This window comes from Elgaria multicarinata, chromosome 9, assembly GCF_023053635.1.
Source record: "Elgaria multicarinata webbii isolate HBS135686 ecotype San Diego chromosome 9, rElgMul1.1.pri, whole genome shotgun sequence".
NCBI classification, from domain to species: domain Eukaryota; kingdom Metazoa; phylum Chordata; class Lepidosauria; order Squamata; family Anguidae; genus Elgaria; species Elgaria multicarinata.
Window position 1 is genome coordinate 57420059 of NC_086179.1, and position 24130 is coordinate 57444188.

General features: G+C 39.6%; 2 protein-coding genes across 8 annotated transcripts in view; both read right to left on the bottom strand.

Moving 5' to 3' along the window:
• Positions 1–5075, bottom strand: part of MON2 (MON2 homolog, regulator of endosome-to-Golgi trafficking) — a 64336-nt gene extending 59261 nt beyond the window's left edge. For 2 of the 3 annotated variants that reach the window (XM_063133955.1, XM_063133954.1), the window contains exon 1: positions 4835–5075. In XM_063133955.1, the coding sequence (XP_062990025.1) occupies positions 4835–4945 (111 nt within the window). In that variant the 5' untranslated portion in view covers positions 4946–5075. The remainder of the gene's footprint in view (positions 1–4834) is intronic. The other variant, XM_063133956.1, reaches the window with a different exon arrangement.
• A 6569-nt stretch (positions 5076–11644) lies between these two features.
• Positions 11645–24130, bottom strand: part of USP15 (ubiquitin specific peptidase 15) — a 49415-nt gene continuing 36929 nt past the window's right edge. For 4 of the 5 annotated variants that reach the window (XM_063133947.1, XM_063133948.1, XM_063133949.1 and 1 more), the window contains 12 exons: positions 23267–23491; positions 21764–21847; positions 21577–21671; positions 21232–21423; positions 20699–20814; positions 19682–19954; positions 16959–17029; positions 16198–16313; positions 14879–15028; positions 14461–14564; positions 14282–14370; positions 11645–13513 (listed from right to left, as the gene is read on the bottom strand). In XM_063133947.1, coding sequence (XP_062990017.1) covers positions 13328–13513; positions 14282–14370; positions 14461–14564; positions 14879–15028; positions 16198–16313; positions 16959–17029; positions 19682–19954; positions 20699–20814; positions 21232–21423; positions 21577–21671; positions 21764–21847; positions 23267–23491 — 1701 coding nt within the window. In that variant the 3' untranslated portion in view covers positions 11645–13327. Of the gene's footprint in view, positions 13514–14281; positions 14371–14460; positions 14565–14878; positions 15029–16197; positions 16330–16609; positions 16738–16958; positions 17030–19681; positions 19955–20698; positions 20815–21231; positions 21424–21576; positions 21672–21763; positions 21848–23266; positions 23492–24130 lie in introns of those variants that run through there. The other variant, XR_010025821.1, reaches the window with a different exon arrangement.

The following is a 24130-nucleotide window of genomic DNA, read 5'->3' on the forward strand; positions in this document are numbered from 1 at the left end:
TTCCCCCCAATAGGGAGGCACCTGATACACCGTCAAAACCCTGCTAATTTGCAGTTTGTAGTAACGAAGTAGCTCTAAATCACAATTGTGCACTTCGGGCAACTGGCACTTTCTGATACTCTTTATTTTGGATTTCTACCATAGCGCAGTAATGAAGTAGCACTAATTCACAATTGTGCACTTTGGGCTTCAGGCTATATTTTTGCTTTGTACTACTTTGGTGTTTTAGGGGAGGTTTAGAGCTTTTCTCATTGGTTTTCTGTAACTGGCAGCAAGGCAGATCTCAGAACAGAGATCTGCCAGCTGGAGCAGAGCAGTGGCAGTGGTTTTGACAGCTCTTGTAAAGGGATTCTGTAGGCACTCTTAAAACCATTCTCTAAGCCACTGTGGAATGCCAGAAGACATGATAAGCCACCAGGGTTTAAATAAACCTCGATGCAGTCTATGGCTTATCAGGATGACTTATTCTGGCTTAATAAACCACCTGAGCTAGGGAAAAGCACTCCCTGATTACATGAAATGGCTTGGGGCCAGGCTATCTGAAGGAACACCTCCTCCCATATGTACCTGCCCGGACCTTAAGGTCATCCTCAGGGGTCCTTCTCCACGATCCCCTGCCAAAGGAAGTGAGGCAGGTGGCTACCAGGAGGAGGGCCTTCTCTGCTGTGGCACCCTGGCTGTGGAATGAGCTCCCTAAGGAGGTTCGCTTGGCACCTACATTATATGCTTTTAGACGCCAGGTGAAGACCTTTTTATTCTCCCAGCATATTAACAGTCTATAAATAAATTTTAACTTGGTGTTTTAAATTCGTAATTTTGCATTGCTGTTGTTTTTATCTGGTTGAGCTTTTATATTGTATTTTATATTATGGTTTTATACTGTTGTTTTATACTTTGAATGTTTTTAATTTTTGTGAACCGCCCAGAGAGCTCCGGCTATTGGGCGGTATAGAAATGTAATAAATAAATAAATAAATGATAAACCATGTCATCTAGGAGCGCTTATAAACCACTATGGCTTATTGTGACATGTGAACCCAATCAGAGTTGGGGCTGATTGAAATTGCATCTTTGTGTAGCTGCTGTTCCATGTACGGCATTGCTTATATGCAGCAACTACCCATGTATTTTACTCCTATCTCACATAAACTGTATAAATACCAGCATAAATACTACCTGTCCGCCAACAGTTATATATTGTACTCATACTTAGGTAAATTAAATTAATAGTCAAAGCTAAAATTTCTGAACTAGCAACAGTTTGTAAAGGGCTTCTGTGCGACCCTCAATGTTTCAGCTAACAAAGCTATCTGTAGCGAATTCACCAGTGAGTTAAAATAATTAGTTAATGTTCCTTGTGCAATGAGTACCATGCAGTTCAATCCTAATTAGGAAACCAGACGTGTACTACAGGCTAACAAAGAACAAAGAGTATTCTATACTCCACCCCCAATTGTTTATTTATTTTTAAGAATATTTAAGTTCCTTTAAAGATCCTGGATAACAAACACAAAAACAGAGTAATAGGAAGGTCTAACTTTTGCATTTTAAACACACATATTTACCAAACAGTGCTATTTTCTGCTATCCCTGATATTCCAAATGTCTTGATTTCTAGATCTGTAATGTTTCATATAAATTAGAAAAGGTTTATGAGAACAGTGATTCCCATGTTTACTTTTTAAAATGACAACTGAAATTTATCTTAAGAATTGTCAAATTCTCTAATTCATCAGGCAATCATTCCCCTTCTACTCACCTCTTTCAGCTGTTTCCAAGGTACTGGCCACAACACCCACTGCCACTAGCTTGAAAATTCCACAAAGTTGACAGATGATCAAGTGTTGAGATCCAACTGAATGCTTGGGGAGTTTTGTGGAAGGCTTTGAGTTCAAGTCTCAATTCTAATGTATTGCACACATCATACACCTGCTGCCTTTCACTGAGTAACTTTAATTGGTATTATTCGTTTAATTTGTGCATTTTAAATCAACCAATTAACACAGTATCAGGGTTTGTGTCTCTGCTGGAAACAGAGACATCATGTGATCTTCTTTCTGCCCAACTCAAATAAGCAGTGAGGAGTAGGGATGAGAAATTTGCTCAATTTTATGGAATTATCCAATTCACAACTCCCAGAAACAACCATGGAAACAGACCCAACTTGTGATCAGAAATCTGTACATTTATGGGCTTGCAATGTCTTCTGCAAATGAAAAAAAAAGGGTCTGGCAACATGTGCACATTTTTAAAGTGAAAAACAGACTGCGTACATTTCTAAAATGTGCTCAAACACACTTTAGTCAATAGGGAAATTTCTGTTAATGTTAGACTTTTAAAAAATGCACAGAAACATACAGACACCAGCATGGAATGGATCTGCAGGTGGGAAAAGGATGAAGTCTGCAGAAATGGATTTTGACGGGTGTGCCTTTCGCTAGTGAAAAGGGGGAGAAAACTCCAGGGAATGCCAGAAATCTGACAGCCCAGCCCTATGCATGTTTACTCATTAGTCCCATTGGATTTACTGGGGCATACTCCCAAGTAAGTGTGCATAGTACTGTAGCTTTAATAATTTATTCTGCTGTCTAGAAACCAGGATCAACAGGAAGTGTGAAGAGATTCAGGGAAGACACACATCTTTCATGCTGACAAGATTATCAACACATAAAATTGTGTTCTATTCCATAAGGCACTCCAGCTCAAATATCTGTAGATGAATCTTACAGGGTCTCTTCTAAACCTATACCACTTACCTGGAAAAAGTCCCATTGAACTGAGGAGACATGTATACAATTATGCTCTTAATGGAGAAATACTGGCTTAAGTGAACATGTACCTGATCTCCAAAGATGAAACTAGCATAAGACCAGGATCATGTAGACTATATTTAGGAAAAAACTACTTTATGTTGGAATAAGGAACAACCATTGGTTCAAAACCACTGGGCCAACAACAGCCCATAGGTTATTTAACCCTCCAACAAGCCATTCTGCCTGGGTTCGGACAACATGACAATTCATGCCTGGCTCGTGATTATTCAAATCACATGTGGCTGTGGCTTGTTTAAGAAATATGTGTTCATGAAAACCAGGTCACTGTATGGAGGGGGAAATAACTGGTATGAAAAGCCACTAAAGGCACAATCCTATGCATGTTTAGATACAAAGAAATTCTACAACTCCTAGCATTCCCCAGCTAGCATGACTAGCATGACTGGGGTACACTGGGGATTGGAAGACTTTTTTCTGTCTAAACAGATTGCGCCCTAAATGATTAATGGATTAATGGATGTAGGGAGTTGGGAATTTGGTTTCACTTTTGTCGATTTACTTTACCTTTTTTATTTATAACCAAAAGATATCTGTTAATATTAACTAATGGTCCTGTTTAAGGCTTGCAGTTGTCTTCTGTGCCAAGTGTGGTCAGCCAAAAATTACTCTGCAACACGTTACAATATACTGATCTTGCAAACTGAAACCAACAGATACTTAAATGTTACTATTATCAGTTCCAACTTCAGAATTATATTTTTTTACTATGTGCAAAAGGAACTTCACTTAGTTTAACATACTACATTAAGAATGCAATAGGGACACATTTGTATGAACTCATATAAGTAAATTTGGTCAACATGTATTGCTCAAATGTTTGAATAAAACAATCCATCACTAATCAATACTGAGTGGGATGGCTGTTGCCTTAAACTGGAATAGTTTGCAAAAGCTTTTAAGAAGTGTCTGCATGCAAAAGTAACATTTTTAACATTTACTAATAGCAGCCACTTGTTACACAGACTTCTCAGAACACTTTACTGAACGCATAAAACAGAATCCTCACTTTGCAAGATCACAAGGATTGTTATTCATATGAGAATATCACTTGATATGCAGAACTGATGAGTGAATCCTGGTCACTGTCGCCAAACATGCCAGGTACAGGAGACAGTGAGACTATTGCATAATTGATACATACAAATTCATCAAGGCACACAAATTATAGGTACATCTCGCTCACGAAAATCAACTCAGAATTTTGACGTTCTGCCAAAGTGTAACAGGTGGGTAGATATGTACATATTTACCCATCTTTCTGATTAAGTATCTCTGAAGTACTAGGCATATAGATGGCCTGTTTACTCTTGGTGAGAAAACAGGAACAGTTTAAAGATATACCATATTTGTGTAATGCATTATTATGATTACGACAACACCTACTACCATCAGCCGTGCCTTAGGAACCATTACACTTCAAACTGCTTGACCTCAAACAGGAATTTTGCCTTTCCCAAGTTATCTAGCAGGATAACAAAAGATAACCAAAATAAAGACTTTTGTGTGTACAATCTCTCTTCAACAGCATCGGTTATCCCGAAAAGACACCATTGCAGGGCAGGCACAGTACACTAAAAAGTTCGTCCACTAGAGACTGAAGTCTTCGAAGAGTGAGGTGTAACCGAAAACTGTCGGTGAGGCAAGGGCAGAAAGTACTGCAGTCCGAGGACAGTGGCCAAGAGGTCCAGACATCGCAATGTATATACACAGCCGTCTGACTGTTCTACCTCATATTGGGTTTCAATTCGCAAAGGAGAGGGTGAGGGGTGGGGGCAAGCACCCTCCTCCGAACCTAGTACACAAGTCAAAAAGGAAAGAAAAAGCCAATACGGATTCACGAACGAACGAACACACACACACACACACACACACACACACACACACACACACACACAGAGTTGGCGAGCTCTTGCCACAGACACACCCCCACCCTAGCTAAAAGGTCCACCGTCCGACACAAACATCATCCACCCACCCCAGTGTCAAGTGTCCCCCCTCACCTCTTTGACGGGAGGGAATTTTTTGCGGCACTCCAGGCTCAGGGCCCGCAGGTCGCCTTGCATATTTTCCAGCAGTTTCTTCACGGCCTCAGGACTGCTAGTCCCGGCCATGGCTCCACCGTGTTGTGAAGACAGCGACAACAGCAGCAGCGCAGGCAGCGACGGCAGGCCGACAAGTGACAGGCCGGCCGAGCCAGCGTCGCCGTCTTCTGAGGTGGCGCCCTGGGGCCAAGAAATCCAGGGGGACAGCACTGTCCGCGCAGGCAGGCAGGCAGGCAGGCAGGCCCGTCCAAGGCCGGCCCTGCCGCGTCCACGTCTGCTCCCGCTCCCACAATGCCGGGCGCCGCCACCTCCGCCACACGTCAGCCCCGCTTCCGCACGCAGAGACCCGGGGAAGGGGCGGAGCGCCTGGCTGCCGCGGCGGTAGCTGAGGCCAGGGGAGCGCGGAAGAGGTAACGAGCAACCCCCGAACTGGGCGTCGTGGCTTGGAAGTGCCGCATCGTTTAGCACTGGGGCAGACGGGGGAGGTAGCATTAAGGGCTTAATTTCAGTCGGGGCTCAGTTTGGAAACAAATGAAATATCACATGTCACAGAGCATGTGCAGAGCGCGTTTCCTCAGTACAGATAAGCCCCCGGATACACACACACACGCCGCCCATGTGAGATGGTGGAGGGATTCCAGGTCACGGGGCGACTCTGTAGCAGGCTTCATCTCCAGCACAGTTCCGCCTGGAAATTAACGTGCATTGTCGGCTTTAGATTTTTAGGGTCGCTAACTATAGCTACTTTTCTCAGATTTACCTACATCAGAAATAAAGAAAATCAACCCATGTCGTTTACTTGTAGTGAAGTCCTACATATGCCTATTCAGGAGTAAATCTCATTAAATTCAGTAGGTCTTATTTCCAGGTAAGTAGGTTTAGAATTGTAGTCTTACAGTACAAAAGAAGCAACATCAACCATTGGTTGCAAATGCTCTTTGCCAAACTCAAAATAGTAGCAAGTTTTATTGCATGTTTTTCTTTCTTTTTTAAAAAGCAGGTGGCTCATTTTTGCCTATTCTATTTCAGACCTGGTTTTGTGCTCCCCCACTCCTATGTTTTATTACCTTGATTAATTTCTCCTTTTTAAAAGACTATGGATAACAAAATTCTTCTGTTGTAAAGTCTAATCAAACAAATTATTGTAGGTCTTTTTGCTAAGGGTTAGGATCTAAGTACTGAGTGCATTTATTGGTTGTGGCATCCACTCTTGCAGGCAGGCATTAGCCACTTGTAGAATGCCAGATGCTCAGAGATCCTGCTGTTTGCTTCTTTAAAAGGCAAGTTGGCATACTTTAACCTTTGTAGAAGTCATGTTGATTCTCTTTCAGCAGAGCTTGTCCTTCTATAGGGTTAACAATTTTATCTTTAATAATGCTGTCAACCAATTTACCTGGAACAGATGTTAAGCTTACTGGCCTGTAATTTCTTAGATCCCTTTTTTAAAATTGGCATTACATTAGCCATTTTCCGGTTCTCTGGTGCAGAGGTTGATCTTAAGGCAGTGTTGAATATTTTTTGTTAGAAGATAAGCAATTTCATATCTGACTTCTTTGAGAAATCTAGGACCATCTGGATCTGGAGTCTTTTTCACTTTCAATTTGTCAATAAGGTTGAGAATTAAACCTTTTCTCACCAGTATTCGCCTCAGCTCCTGTTCCTGCAAACATCAGTTCAGGCACAGGAAGCTTTTGCAGTGAAGACCGATGAGAAGCTTCTCTGGAAGCTCCTTGTACTCCTTTAACTCAACTGCCCCCCCAGCTGGTTTCCTGCTTCTGATATATTTAAGAATTCTTTGTTGTTGGCCTTGATATTGATATGCTCCTCAGAATGTTTTATTGTATCTCTTATTGTCTGCTTGCATCTGCTTTGTGCAAGTTTGTGCTCCCTTTTGTTTTCCCATTTGGGCAGGACTTCCATTTTCTGAAGGGAGCCCTGCCTTGACACTGCTCCTGAACCAGACCGGTGACCTCTTGGACTTGCTACTACCTTTTGTAACCTGTGGTACACATTCTACCTGAGCTTTATTATTGTTTTGAGTAATCTCTAAACATTTTGAAGGGATTTAATCCTCTTGACCCCTTCCCCCTTTCAACTTCCTTTTTACCAGTGAGGGCACTTTAGCGATGTTTTTATTTTATTTATTTATTACATTTTTATACCACCCAATAGCCGAAGCACTCAATGTTAACTTCAGTGTTTGAAGTTAAATGTGACTGGGTTGAACTTTCCTATTATATGTATATTAAATCTCATAGCACTGTGGTCACTGTTTCCTGTTGGTTCTTATCGCACCATCACCCTTTCTCATTCAGGGAATTTCATCGAAGGGGTTAGCAGATGTTGTCATCATCCCTTCATAGCTGTCCCATGTTTTCCAACTGCTTCTTCCATCTTTTTTCTTAACGCACAAAATCTGTTGAGAAAAATGGTTGCACTAATTCATAATGCTGGGGGCCCTCTGGAAGCACCCATATAAGGCTGGAGGCTGTCCTTTGTTTAAAGATGTGCATGCCTTACTCTAACATACTAGAGCTCTTTGGCTTTCATATTCATAGTAGAGCAGAGTATGGGATAAGCAACTTGGGCAATGCTTTAAAGTGCCAAATCTGTATTGGCAGCAAGCTTTGGGGAGCAATTTGCTTTGTTTAGAGCTTCCTGTTTTGCCTCAGGATAGCCTGTGGTCATTCTGAAAGCTCCTTCTAATTATGCATCTCAGTTACTGGGCAGTCTGACAAATGAGTGCCTCTTTCCAGGTGTGAACTTCAGGATTTTTTAAGAAGTGTGCCCTAAAACAGTGTGTGCAGATGACAGATCGGGATCTACTAGTAGATTTCTAGGTGATTTGCAGTAGATCTGCAATAGAAACACTATCAGAGTTTTCCTCATATACAAGCTGACTCCTATGTTTGAATTAGGACAATGGACAGGGGTCTCTGCCAGAACTTCTACTGTTCACACTAGAGTATTGAGTCTTGGCTTATGATGGCATAAGTCAATGTGTGATGAAGTCCTTGTTCATCTGGCATCACTGGTATGTTATAGATGACTTCAGTTAAAAGACTGAGATGATCCATCATGTCAATGCAAATGTGCTGTAAGACAGGCACATGATTAAGAGCAATCATGTGTATGAATGTAAAGTGTCTGCCTTTAGCGTAGCTACTCACGTTTAAAATAAATAGCCTCTAAAATATTTTAATTATAATATCCTGCCACATGGCCTTTAATTATACCTTGCAATTCAATAGTAAATATATGCTGAGTGAGGTAAGAATGCACACAACTACTTAGAGAATAAGGAAATACAGATGCTGGTACAGGTACATACAGTTTGAATATTGGTTTCTGATTTACCTTAGAATTTAAAAATGCCTCATTCTTTCAATAGTACAAACTAATACACATTAGATGGACTGCGAATGAAGCTTTACACAAGTTCGTTAACTCTCTGCTGTCAGAGAACATCTGAAATTACAGAAGAATGTGTGATGTTAACCACAGCATAGTTATTTTAATTACCGTAGGAACAGAGCAAGCTGCTTTATATGAAGACATTCCATTGAGCTCAGTATTGTGTTCTCTGGTTTGTATCCAGTGTTAGAGTAGATCCAGTAAAATGAATGGGACTTAAACTAGCACAGGATACAATCCCAAATTGAAACACCATTTGCTTCCTAGTTCAGGCAGGGCAAAATAGGACAACTGGCTATCAGAAAATCCTATTCGTCAGTTTCTCCCCTGGGTAAAATAAACAGCTCTTTCAGTTCAGGAATAGCCATGGAAGTGTTGCCAGAAATTTCTACAAGTGTAGGCAAATCTAATTTTAATGTCCATGCACTTGATAGTTGCTTGTGTCCACGGAAGTTGGCCTATTTTTTGTTTGCTTTTTAAAGCCAGCCATCATTTTGCTACAGAATGTGAAAAAGGAAATAACATAAGAAGAGCCATGCTGGATCAGACCAAGGGTCCATCTAATCCAGCACTAGGATTACACTAGGTTCACGTTGGCCATCCAGCTGTCGACCAGGAAACCTCAAGTAGGACATGGATGCAACAGCACCCTCCCACCCATGGTCTCCAGCAACTGCTGTATATAGGCTTACTGCCTCTTATACAGGAAACAGTATCCCAGTTTGTCAGAAATCACCAGGTGAGCATTCTTTACCTCAAAAGACGATCTGTATTTCCGGTGGTGCGGTAAAAGGTTGCCCCACATGGTGCTGAAATGTATTGTTTCTTGGTTGGCTATTTCAGAGTTCCAGAGTCTTGCATAAGGAGAAGAGGAAATGGAGTTTGTAACACAGCCAACCTGTGATTGCACTTCCCATTATTGAAGGGAGCATAGTTGTGCAAGATAGCCTTATATTTTTAGGCACTGTGTTTACATTCCATTATTAGTTGGATAGAATTACTTATTATGAAATGACTATATTCCCTGACAGTCTTTTGGAAAGAACGTTTTGTTCTTAAAAATGAATTTAACTAGTTAGTATTTTATTATTGTTTGGACTTGAATATGGTATAAAATGCCTGACCATTAAACTCAACATAGAGATACACAGCTAAAACAAACAGAAAATGTGGCTCTTTTAGAACAGGGGTAGGCAACCTCCAGATGTTTTGGCCTAAAACTCCCATCAGACATAGCCAGCATAACCTATGGTGAGGGATGATGGGAGTTTTATGCCAAAACATCTAGAGGGCCACTAGTCGCCCACCCGTTTTAGAATGTCAAGACTTTTTTATTGATGAAGTAATGTTATGGTGATTTTGTAGGTAAAATAAGTCTTCATCTTATTATGTTAACCAGAAAGACTTCAGAATTGGGGGAAGGGATGTGTGAACTTTTTGACAGCATTATGCTTACTGTTTTGGTGCTAGGTATACCTGAAAATATCAAATATATCTTGTCCAAGAGATACTGTGTGGTGAATACACACTCTATATACAATATAGAACAAACCTCTCATTGAATCTAGCTGCATGGACATCCTGCCTCTGAAGGTTCAATTAAAATAGATTTTATAAACACTCATTTCAACCTACAGCACAAGAAGTACTGTGAAAAACATTTTAGAACTGTAGATCTGTATTTTATATTTAATTTAAACACACACTCTAATTCAAAGCAAGCAATCATGACTGCGAGATTTGCTTCCATATTCTCTCACTTGCATATCCTACTTGCAAATTTGCTGGATGATCTACCCTTAATAAAACAGCAAGCCTCTGTGTTGAAATCAAACTATCTCAATTAATACTGTGTGAGAGCCTACAATATTTATATTAAAAATAAACCAGTTATTCTGGCCAAGACCCATTGGCTTCTAGAGAACTATACCAGTAAGACACCTATCTCCTTTTTATTCACTTGATCCAAGCAGTCATATCACAGTAGCTTTGTAAAATACTCCCACAAAAATTATAGCCTGCAAAAATGTTTACTAGCCTGCTGGGATCTGGCAGGAGAAACACTACATTTCTGTTGTGGGTGGAGCAGATGGATGGCGTATTTTGATCCTCATCTCTGCCAGACCTCTCACCCTGCATGGACTTAGTTGTCCAGACTAGTACTAAAACACAAGGCTGTACAATCACAATATAGGAGAGGGTTTGGGGATCGAACCTGGGATCTTCTGCTTGCAAAGCATGTGCTCTACCACTGAGTTATGCCCCCACCCATTGCTATTTTATGGAACAATACATTTTTAGAAATGAAAAAAAAACCATTATAGCATTTCTGAAGGAAATTTTTCATGACAGAAATTTTCTACCCTACATTGTTGAAGGGGAGCGTCTGACATGGCAACCATTCAAATACCTACAGTGCGATCCTATACATGTCTACTCAGAAGTAAGTCATTGAGTTCAATGGGACTTACTCCGAGGTGTGATTTGAGTTCAACCTCAACCCCCCCTTAATGCATGCTGAAGTATTACAGTTCAGGAACAACTATATCACAACTTTTTCAAGAATGTCAACACATTGACCTGCTTTTTACACATCATAATAACCCAGGTTTTTTTTAAGCCCTGGGTTGTTGTGAACGAAGTGAAAGCAAGCTGCCTCCTGTCACCCCATTTTTCTCTTTGGGGCTAAAGAACCCAGGGATTATTTTTCATTATTATGAGTTATATCCATTTTCCTCTGAGGAGCCCAAGGCAGCATACATGTTCCTCCTCCTCTCACTTTTATCCTCACAAGAAACCTGTTTGGTTGGTTAGGCTGAGTGAGGACTTGGACCTGTGTCTTCCATGTCCAACACTATATTGGCTCTCCATCCTGGGTGAAGCATGATATGCGAATCAGGAATTCTTGGTTTTTGTGGGACAGAGAACTCAAGAGTTGGAACCCATGGTTAAATAAGAAATGGGTTAAACCATGGGTTCCAACTCCAGGTTGTGTCTCCCTCAGAATCCCAGAATTCATGGTTTAGATGTCATGAAACATCCCTAGGTTGTTTAGCTCCCCTACTTACTTACAACAAAAGCGACCGGGCAGCAGGCGCCAGCACACATGCTTGCTCCTACTTCATTCACAACAACACAATTTTAAAAAAACTTGGGTTGCAGTGATGTCTGAACTGGGCCTTAGTATTCCCATCAACCTTTTTCAGTCCTTCAAGTTGACAGAAACAGTTGTTTCAGGTATTTATCTGGTTCCTCAAGATAGGATACTTGCTATTTTCACAGCTCATGGTAATATAAGATAACATGTGGTGATTTATTACCAAACACTTCTAGTAAGAAACAGAAAAGACTAAATAAGGCCTTGAATAGCTTTATTGAAATTTTTATAAATAAAACATGCGCATTTCAAATGTAAACCCAAGTGAACTCAAGTGCAGACAATTTTTAACCTCTGTCATGCAGGAGGCTAGCTTACATTTAAAAAAAAACATAAAGCAGCTTTAAAATACCAGGATGAAACACCAGCTTTTAATATCAAAGTATAAAGCAAAGCCATGTCCACAAACCTAATTTTATCCTGGTCAAATGCAATTTTAAACTTTTAAATGCTAACATAAATAAATAATTTACCAAAATGTGCACTCACAGAGTGAACTTTATTTACAATACACAATTTATAACCTATTGTATTTGATTAGTTCAAGTGAAGATCATACTTTTTGCTTTAACAATGGTGGGACTTCAGGTAGTAGATATGTGAAGTGTGCCTCCACACTTAAGGAATTCCTATCAAAGGCAGTATTGTATATGAATCAACAATACATTCTTCCAACTATATCCAAGGGAAAGCAGCAAATAAAACATATTTCAAAACTGTCACACTTATTTTTGGCATCCCAGACTCCTTGAACACAGTTAATTAAAATCCAATTCAAGGTATGTATGCTTTATCTACTTACTGTACAGGTTCTGACTCTTGAACATGCAAATGCCAATTCTTCTATAATAAGTTACCTTTTGAGATAAGATGTAAGGCTATGGTGAATTCCACCAAGAACGCACATGAAAAATTAACAGACCTACCTTTAAACCAGTTGCCCATTAACAATTTGAAGGCAAGTTATATGGAAAAGTCATCTAAGCTTGATGCACAGTCGTTACTATGAATACGGTATACTATTAAAAATCGGACCCTATTACACTGTATGTAGTTTGTAAATTGTCAAACTACCAAAAATGGGGGTGGGGAGGGACTTACAGCACAATTAAAATTTTTGGACTGACACCAGATTAAAGTTACGCACATCTTATAAGCAAGGTAACAGGAATTATGTTTACAAAGTAGATCCAACAAGCAATGAGGGATACTTACATTTAATTGAAAAATTCAATTCCTTAATGCAGCATGAAATCCAGAACCTGTTCCACAGCAGCAGTAAGATGAACATAATATTCTGGAAGATTACTTATACCACAAAAGGTTAAAACACCTTTTTTCAAGTTATTTTCTTCTATCATGATTAAGTTTCTTTTCAATCAACATTAATTTCAGGGAGGAACTTGAAAATTTGGTGTTCCAAGAATACTGCTGCACTTATGAGTCACATATACTAGGCAAATCAATGTTTGTTACACGTATATGGACATACCCATCCAAAAATACAGGCACTGCAGTAATATTCTTGTGGTGTTAAGACAAAAACCAAATCCACAAATAGTTGGTATTAACTTGTATCCCAAACAAAGAAACCATAATTCATCCAAACTGCAGCAGAAACTGTAAAGGGGTTTATTTGTGATTTCCTATATATAGCTTGTGAATACAAGATTGTAAAGGTATTAGAGAGAAATTCTGTTAACGTTTTTCATTGTGTTTCACTTCAAGTACTGCACAAGTTAAAATTTAATGAGGATTTACATTCTGTCATCTGAAATTTCCCATCTCAGATTTTATTTTTAATTTGGTGGGTAATTTCAATGTTTTAATAGATATCTCCCACAAGGAAGTTTTTCTCTGTATGGCTTCTAGATCTTCCATTAGTTAGTGTGCATACAATTTTCATTCTCTATATCATTGTCATTGTCATTACTGTCTTCATCGCTCTCTAATGGGATGCCTGTGGCAGCAGAAGCACCTGGTTTTGTTTCACGGTCAAGAGGGAAAAAGCCAGTCCCAGTGATTGTGTCCTGTCTCTGGTAGAAGAGCACATAGGCTGCTTTGGACTGCAGAATAAGAAAACAATTTTAATATTAGTTACCAAAGTCGTATCTTCCACAATCTCCATTTTCATTAGTTTGAAGTCTCATTCTTACTACTGGAAGCGTCAAAACACTATTCAAATGAATGACAAGACACAGTTTACTCCAACTTTTACATGACTTCTATATGCTTTTCTTCTACGTTCTATAGTTTTCATATAAAGATTTTCATTTCATAACAAACACAGTCAGCCTGCCCTTTGGGGTAAAGTGAAGCAGTCATCTGGCAAGGAGAGGGTGGGTGTGATTTGAAGTTTGCTATAATTCGCTGTCTGCCTGATGTTACAGCAAGGTGTTACAGCAACAATACTGATGTCAGAATTAATTCCCTGGGCATCAGTATTGGATAGACGTAGAGCAGGGGTGGGCAGAAGGTAGATCTCCAGAAGTTTAAACTTCAACTCCCAGAACACCCTACCAGCATATCCAAACGTCAGGAATCCTGGGAGTACAAAACATTTGGAAAACTACTTTCTGCCCACCCGATTTAAAAGTTTCAGTATGTGTTCTTGACTGCAGTACCCAAATTCATATTGTATTTATTACCTAAGATAATTCTTTCTGCAACTGTTTTCTACTGGAAAATGTGAGATTCATTTGGTAAGTACTAAGTTGCCTTTTTGTATTATTCCGTAAATTAAGCTCTTAACAAAATACTTATGCAGATTTATCTAAGGCTTTGCTCTTAGGTAAGAGTGCTATCTCATTTTTAGGAAACCCAAAGATACTTGCCACTATTTGCTCCTCCGATGCAGTAGACACACTACTATCATCAAAATAGTACCACTTCCCATCATCTTTATTTTTTGCAAAAGCAGTATCTAGGATAGGAGAAGAATGTTTTACTGAACATGCCAAGAACAAGCCATAATAAAAAATGTAGTGTCATACATTTAAAGTAAGTTACTTACAATGCCCTCCTCCCATGCCTCCATAGTGGTTTGACACCGCAATCAAATTATAACGGCAAGGCCCAGCGTTTGGATTAATAAGAAACTCTGACATATCCAAATCACTGTTTTAAAGGAAACATCAAATTAATTGTGGATTTATATTCAAGAACTGAAGGCAGATCTTTACATTTTACTGCAACACAACTCACTGAGAGAAAAGCAGTCACTTCAAATCCTTATACAATGCAATAAATGATTCACACTGAAAAACGTGAGAGTTTAGAGGATTTTTTAAACTGTTATTCATTAAGACTTTTACACATACTCTAATATTATTCCTAGAAGTATACTTATTATTCCTAAAAGTATACCTAACATGACATTAAATGTAAACATGAGAGCTAGCATTCAATTAATTCTTCTTTGGTTTGCTTACTTTATAGGGAAGTCAACCAAAGTATCCAACTTATCTCTCATATATCGGCTGTAAGAGAAACGTTTTAGATGTACTACTAGTACTGGTGGCAGCGACCACAAATCTAGTTTTTTGGTAGCTTGCTGATGTTCTTTACAGTTTGGGCAATACCTAGAAGAAAAAACATTTCATTTCAATGCTTTGTGTTACAGTATGTTGAAGCATATGATGAATAAATGCTCATCTTGGCATCATTTTGATATTATTTCCAATTTATTTAAATGCCTTATAGAAACTAATAGCCTAAACCAGAGAGGCGTGCCACTTCTGTTTCTTCTGAAGCTGAAGGGAACTGAATGCTCTGCAACCTCTAATAAGAGAACAGTTTAAAAAACACAATCATGGGGCTTCAAATTGATGTTCCCTATTGCCTGTGTATTTCCTCTAAATTTTAAGCATACCTATGAAAGACGGTATGGTGGTTCTCAGACTAAGAAAAGCATATATGTTAACTTTCGTTTATGATTTGACATACATATAAAACCCACAGATATTCTCTGGAATTTTAGCCAGGGAATGAAGAGGGACAGACCTGGGCTTACATGTTCCTTCCCTCAGTCTTCTCATTGTGGGAAGAACTGAACAATCAACTGGGAGATCCCATCCTTGAGGCTTAGGCCCATGTGTACCCCTTTCCTTCCTTCCATGTGAATGAGTGTGAAATGGTTGGAAGACTCATTCAATAAAGGTATTCACCAATGTGAATGAGTGGCTTTCATTTATTCCTATACGGAAACTTAAAAAGAGCACTTGGGGATCTTGTTCAGTACAAATTTCTCCTTCCCCAACATACATGGACAGGGGTTCCATGGGATAAGCACATGCTGTGCAGCCCCACCCACCCCCACAAAGTCTCTGCAACACATACTGCTTTCCTTCACCCCTCCCATTAGGTACAATTCTAGTTTAGTAGAATTCTTCAATTTCGTATGTGTGAGGTTCCAGATTGATTTTTCTAAGTCAGCTAAAAACCAGCATGCACTCTAAAGTTGAGGACATACACTGGTGTATATACACAGTATACAGTATATACACTGGTGGATATACTGCAATAATCACTATTATTATTATTATTTATTTATATAGCACCATCAATGTACATGGCGCTATATAAATAGTAGGTTTAGCTCATACTTAGAGTTCTACATGAAAAACTAATTTGGAAAATACGGATAAAACATGTCATGTAGCCAAACATGATCTCTGCGGACCAACAGTAAGTACCATCTGTCATAGTTTGAGAAACTGCTTCAACATATCAACTGCATTTTTGTTCTTACCATGGATCTTCAGCACCTAGCTTTTCCTTTGTTGTGAACAGCTCAATGCAATCTTTTAATTTCACAAAGGGTTTTTTTGGAGGTCTATATTCCACACTTTCGTGTTTTTCAAAATCCTAAAGAGAAGTATTTCTTGAGTTAAGAGAACAAATAAAACAAAACTCATTTTAGTGATATTGTATTACTGTAAATAAGGACTATATGCCCCCAAACTTTGGAAAACTATCCTAAATGGAGATCAGATCTTTGCTACTATTGAATGTGTACAATTTTTTTTGAAAGGATTCATTTATCCACTAGGGCTGGTCTTGTTTTGTTGTGTTTCAGCTTATTGGAGGGGGCATTTGGGGCAAACCTAGCTGAAATGGGGTGAAAGCAATACATACCATTATACAAGTATGTGAGAACTTACTGTGGCGGCAGGGGCGCGTGTGTCCTTCCCTTTTACAATTTCTTTCATTGTTAAGAGCTGCTGGTGGTATGGAAGCAGGAGCAGAGCTATGGCTGCTGCTAACCACCCTTCTTGTGCAGAGCCAGTGGCTTTTAAAAGGTGGAAGAAAAAAAGGGAAGGAGCCTCGTTGCCACTGTCATGATAAAACCCCTTCCCACACCTTTTAGGGGGTCAAAATGCAGTCCCCGAAATGGTTGCCCCCAATTTGCCACCTATGAATTGAGTGGCAAATTAGGGGCAGTCATTTTAGTCACCTCTAAATGCACTGTCCAAGTAGTACAGAATATTTACTAAAAAAAATATCACGTACCTCGGCAGCATTTTCATCAAAGAATCTCTTTTTAAATTCAGGATCCCAGTCCAAAGCCAAAAAAGATCTTTCTAAAAAGGAAAGTACAAGCCTCCCTTAATAATATTTCATTTACTTCAATACAAAAAGCATTAAATTTAGCTAGATTTATATTTTAGACTACTAACTAAGCATCAAGTGGCTGCCATGAGTTCTAAAAAAGAGAATCAAACAATGATTGATATTCTGTTTTCAATCACAACGTTTTAATGTTCAGGCAGTTGAATCATACATAAAACTTTCATGGAAGCCTACTACATATAGTACAATCATTTAGAACTGTACATTCAACTATGGAGAACAGGGATGGCGAACCTCCAGTCCTTGAACCAGATTTGCCCCTTGACGGTCCCTTTCTGGCCCTTAAGCTTCTTCCTCCACCCCTATTCTCCCACCCCAGATCTGTGAATCTTTTATCTCTGATTATAAATTGATCAGGAAAAAGGGATTTTCCCTGCTCTCCCCACAACCTCCATGTGTTGCATTTAGGTTTTACTGGTGCTAATGGAGGATTTTAAAAGGCTAATTGCAACATAGAGGGGCATGGGGGGCGGGGTTGCTGCAGGGGAGGGCAGAGCTAACCTCCCCCTCCCCAGTGCTGTGACTCCCCTAAAAAAAAAAATGCTCCTCCACCACTGCAATGAGACTTTTAGAAAGCCTACATTGGTGTAAATAGAACCTTACTGCAGCTCAGGAGAGGGCATTTTGAGGTGTGTGCGTGTGTGTGTATTCAGTCTGGCCTGCTTCACTTTTAGCCCTGCCCACTACTGAAATGCTCCCTCAAGAGCTTCTCCAAAATTCGGCCCTTAGGCTGAAATAGAGTCATCATCCCAGGCCTAATAAGACCAAAATATGGCAACTATTTGCCAAGCACAGCATTCAATAGGACTATTGCTTACACGCCTACCCGTCTACAACAGACATGCTGCTTAGGCTAGTGCATCTGCTGCAACCCCACCTGGACAGAGATAGCCTTGCCTCACTGATCTATGCTCTGGTAACTGGACTACGATAATGTTGCCAGAGGTGAAAGTTAGCAAAAGCCCCTTTTTAAATGGATGCATATTTCCTTCGCTCATAGAGACTCAGGAGTTGCAATGCACCATGAATTTCAGCTATAGGAACGAGTCACACAGACCCAGGGAGAGGTATCTTTGAGTTTCTATCCTAGTTAGAAACAAACTGTACAAACTGTAGCCTCTTAATCTGCACCTCCTTTTCTATGGTGTGTGTGTGTGTGTGTGTGTGTGTATGAACAACTGTATCTATTTAAAAACCTGTTTAGCTGGAGCCCCAGCCTTTAATGCATCCTTATTTAGTGCCTCCATATTTTCCATTTCCATTTAGTGCCTCCATATTTTCATGTTCAGAGGAGGGCAACCAGGATGATCAGGGGTCTGGAAACAAAGCCCTATGAAGAGAGACTGAAAGAACTGGGCATGTTTAGCCTGGAGAAGAGAAGATTGAGGGGAGACATGATAGCAGTCTTCAAATACTTAAAAGGCTGTCACACAGAGGAGGGCCAGGATCTCTTCTCGATCCTCCCAGAGTGCAGGACACGGAATAACGGGCTCAAGTTAAAGGAAGCCAGATTCCAGCTGGACATCAGGAAAAACTTCCTGACTGTTAGAGCAGTACGACAATGGAATCAGTTACCTAGGGAGGTTGTGGGCTCTCCCACACTAGAGTCATTCAAGAGGCAGCTGGACAACCATCTGTCAAGGATGCTTTAGGGTGGATTCCTGCATTGAGCAGGGGTTGGACTCGATTGCCTTGTAGGCCCCTTCCAATTCTGCTATTCTATGATTCTATGATTCCCTGGCCAAGCGAGTGGAAAAGACTGCAGCTTCCCCACCCCTCATGTTTCCTCTTTATTCCGCAAGATTTGTTTAAGTTGGTGGCAATTGCAGAGGACCCAAGCTGACCCGGTTGGTGTACGCTCGTTTACTCCTATTTCTCTCCAAGGAAGGGGAAAGTGTATTATTGACAAGGTTAAAAAGTTCCCTGTATAGATGCTTGTTCTGAGAATGTGCACATATATAGAGAAGCATATTCATTAACAGCTGGTTTGCCAGCTGCAATACTGTTGGAAGAAAGCAGACAGTTACACACACATACACACACTAGTTACACAGACTAGACTACTGCAATGATCTCTACATACAGTTGCATTTGAAGAGTCTGAACACTTCAGCTGGTGCAAAATTCAACTGCCACAACCCTTGTGGGGGCTAAGTGTTTTGATCATATTACACTATTCATGCATAGTGACTCATCCATTTCCTGTCCCTATTCAAATTGCTAGAACCACTATTTAAAACTCTGAACAGTTTGGGACCAGATTATTTGAAGGACCATCTACACTCATATGAACTTGCCTACGCCTGTCACTAAGATCAACTGGGGACAAGTCCTTTTCAGTAGTGGCCCCACACTTGTGGCATTCCCTCCCTTAAGAACTTGTTATTGATTTTATTGCTTCTCTCCTAAATGTATCATTTTTATTGTATGTTTATTAAATTATTTTGTTTTTAATATTTGCATTACAACCCAGCTTGTAAGGTCTTGCCTAAAGTCATGGAGAAATAAAACAAAGAGCAAATGAATAAATATTATAATAATGGAAAACTAATCCAAAACAACAGAACTGAGTTAAATCATATTTGTTCCACTATAAAACTTACCATCTAGCCTAAGTTGCCTGTCATCAAATCTTATATGCCTGGTATCATCTTTGACATAATTGATGTCAGTATTGCCTAGGCTGTTAAACTGGAATGTGAACAAGCGTTTTTTGTGCCCTATAAGTTGATCCTTGCATGAGTCTTCTGTACATAATCCATTCTCAGAATCGTTATCTCCTCCAACAGAGTCTTCTGACTGGCTATTTTCATTTTCAGAAGGGAGTTCCTGATCCTGACTGGATTCATCATCTTGTTCATCAGTTTCCATTTCACCTGGTATAAAGAATATAGTAACATTACCTGTAATTTACAGGTCTCTCTCTCTCTCTCTCTCTCTCTCACACACACACACACACACACTCTCTCTCTCTCTCTCTCACACACACACACACACACACGATACATATAATGAGGAAAACCCACCAACACTCCTCCATGCCTATTAGTAAACGTGTCTCTTTGGTCTTCAGGGAAGCTCCTTCTGGCATATGCCAGAGCTGTTGAAAATGTTCCTATAACCTTGCAAATTTATTTATTTATTACATTTCTATACTGCCCAATAGCTGGAGCTCTCTGGGCGGTTCACAAAAATTTAAACTATTCAAAGTATAAAACAACAGTATAAACACAATTTGAGTCCACTGCACCGCACCCCACCCTCGATGTCAAGGTTATCTAAACTGATTCTTGGACAAAACGTTAGGCTTTACTTTGTGGTCTCTTCTTGGCTGTCTCACCTCCAAATAAACTACGCACTAACGTGTATCAACAATATATCAAATAAGAGATGAAATTATAAGGAGTGGCCACATCAGTTTCAAGCATCCTTATGTTTGCAATTATACTCTTCAGCATCTGATGAAATTGTATATTAGCCTAGTATGATTAGGGCTTCCATATTAGAGGTGCAACAGCCATGACGAAAGGCTAGTAATAAAATAACACAAGATTTAAAGTGGTCAAGGCAGATTTTAAAACACCAAAGGTTTAAGCAGGTGTTCATAATTCAAGCCTTACTTGGGGATCCTTCTTCATGAATTCCATTTGGGCCATTGCCATTGATACTGTTGTCCTTACAGCACTGCAAGGATGCTTCAGTGTCTTCTGTTTCAGTAGAGGTTTTCACATACCGGCTGAAACATACCAATCAATTGTTATTAAAAGTTCTTTGTTTGTTATATTTATTCTAACTATTTAATGTATTTGCATGTGACAATAATTAGAATATAATGAAATGGGCCAAGCACAATTATAGCACTAGTAGTGCTTCACTCCTTTTGTCCAGTTATCCTAAATCAGCAAAGACGCACATGCTATCGAGTTGTACTGTTTTTATATTGTAAGCCACCCTGGGAAAACCAGGGGTTTGAAAGGCAGCGAAGAAATATTAAACAAGTGAACGAACCAGAAGGGCGCCGTGTGCACATGTGCAGCCCTCAAAGAACTTGAAGAGTAATACTTGAATAATCTAATGCCATTAGGAACAAAGAAAGTTAATTACTCTCAATGCAACTGGAAGGGCATTTTCAGCACTTTATGTGTATACTTACCACATTCTCAATAGCAGAAGATTATACAGCTTATCTTCAGTATTGTTTCTAGGCACTGCTATAAGGAAAGGTTGACCAAAATGTGTGGAGCCACTATGGTGGCTGTAACCGCTATGCCGAAACTTTTCCCTTAAACAAACTGGAATTACAACTTGCTCTGTATCGTCAGTCCTGTTGATGCCAATTTCAAATCTAAAGCAACGAACAACACCAAAAAAAGCATATTTTAAAATAAGGCCATATGTTTACATGATCATGCTACACAATCTTTTAAAGGCTAGAGGAATCCACATGAAATTCACGACAAACAGAAAATTCTTTGGTCCTTGTTTATTCTGTACTTACACATAAATATCATCACGCTCCATAATACTACTCAGATTTTCATCCATTGCAAATATCCTATGGAACCTATGATTGTATATATCCGTAACTATCATCTAAAAAAGAAATAATATTTATATCATTTCAATTTGTTTAGACACACAGATAACATTCAATGTTATGTGCAATTACTTATGGAGCATCATACCTTATCTGCAGCAACACCAGACAAAGTTGACAATGCCGTGCAGAGATCCTGTATATTTCCAATTTTTGGAACTACTACTTTGTACTAAAAAATAAAAATACAAACATTATCATTCTTAAGACATGTGAAAGATAGCTGGGCATAACTTCCAACTTTGAATATTTAAATGACCTGAAATAATCCCAATGGGAAAAAAGAGCAGGTATACAAAGGAGATGTAGTTCAGGAGATACATCCCTATGAGTAGAGATGTCATTTATGTGTATCTCCAGTGGTCATAGTGGCTAATTCCATCCTCAAGTGGGAAATCATTTTGGTTAGAACCAGTCGTTCAATTGGTCTTTTTAGGTGAGGGAGGGAATGTCTTAAGATCTCATTAATGATTACTCAGCAAACAGAAATAAAGCAAGTAAACCTATAATTAGAGAGACTGATAGCCACCGATGCCAAATAACAACTGCTGATTTATAACTTTTTTATATTCAAATTCTGGAAGGCAATTGGTTGCACTAAATTTTTATACAGTGGAAAACGAGATGCTTTCTCAAGCATCTGCCCTGTTCGGGTAAGTGATTCTTCCCTTCCCTTAGTTTAGGGGTGGGCAAAACCTCATCCATGGGCCCTTCATGCTTTTTTGCAGCCCCTACGACCCCTAAATCACTGTTGCCAAATTGCTACAGCTCATGACAGTGAGGGGGGAAAGCTATTTAAAACAAACAAACAAAGCCCAAAGAGCATAGAGACTGTGCAGAGTGGGGAAATGCAGCCCCCGGTATGTTCGGGGAGGGGGGGGGAGGAGAAAATGGCCCCTGGACCTTCTGAAGTTGCTCATCCCTGCCTTAGTTACTGCAGCCCTAGGCCCAGTTCAGGTAATACAAGCAAACCATGGTTCTGGTATTGGGAATGTGCTACGGGTTCACTTTCTTCCCTTTCATCATGGTCCATGGTAATCCATGACATGTGATTCAGGCAAAGTCTGGTTCATTATTTTAGATAAGAATGAAAGAGGACACATGTCTCCATAGAATTATGAAATAACGCAGGTACATTCAGTGCATCTGAAATCATATGGTTAAGGTTTAGCGGAGAAAAAGAAAATCAACTTTATGGGTTGTATCCAATGTTAGTCTAACTTAAGTCCCATTCATTTCAATTAACTCGTTACAGCCCAATATGTTTTAAATCCACATTGCTTAATCCTCTCATTCCCAGTCATGACAACCAATCAATTAATGGTTTACGTGATTAGCTTTTTACTGCCTCATGCTGCAACACAGAGTTAAGTCTATTGTGCTAATTACTGAAGGGAAGAATAGCTTTTTTCTTTGCACTGGTACAGCAAATAATATATTGTTGAGATGAAAGGCGCCAGCATAAGTTTGAGCTAAGTCTTGAAATGCACCAGCCAATAAGCAAACTCTTCATTTCAACTGGCTACATATTAGACCATGCAATAAGAAAAACGTCTAAATGTTATGAACTTGTGCTGCATATACTTCTCACCTGCATAGGTTTGGCAAGTGGATCCATTCTAACTAAATAAACTTCCAAACTGCGTTCTTTCTTCATGGGTAGTGGGAGAGTCAAGTAGCAAAAGGGATCGAATGTTACAGAGATCTTGGCACATTCTGGACAAACTAGGGTTGATTTAAAAAGTCCATGAAATATATCTACAATGATGGAATCATTTCGTTTCAAATGGTTCTCCCAAGCTTCTTCTGCAACCACCTAAGTAAAAACACCAATTAATAAGTATTACTTTATGATATATTATCCATCTTTGATCTTATTCTGTGGCACTGGTGGCAGCAAAGACATCTCACATCTTTACCATCATTGCACCTGCTCAATATTGCCCACAGAAGCTTTGTTCAGTGGTTCAAGGGTGTAGGGCCTGAAATACAACAGCTCGAATCTTTAAAAGCCTGCTGTGACCAATCTGTTGGATAGTTTGCTGATAGTCACTTGTATCTGACCTTGATGGTATTGTTCTGAGAGTAAGAGATGGGTGGGACTGGTACATATCTAGCCATGTTGTTATAAAAAATGTGAAAACTGAAGAGACAGACAAACTGTTTGGAGGATGGGGACCCTTGTTCATCCTGGTTAGTGAAATCAGACAGAGCTGGTTTGGGTATTTGGATCTTGGAAATGGTCAATACCTCCTTGAGAGAAGCCAAGGTCCCCATAGATTTGAAGAACTGAGTGTCAGGTCCTTTGTTGAAGAAACCAAGTTTTAATCTTATGGTTTTAGATAACTACTGCTCAGTATCAAATGTGTCATTATTGGATAAGATATTGGAGTGTATGGGGACCTTAAATTCAGACAGTGTTGGTTGATACCATTGCAATCTGGTATCCCAACAC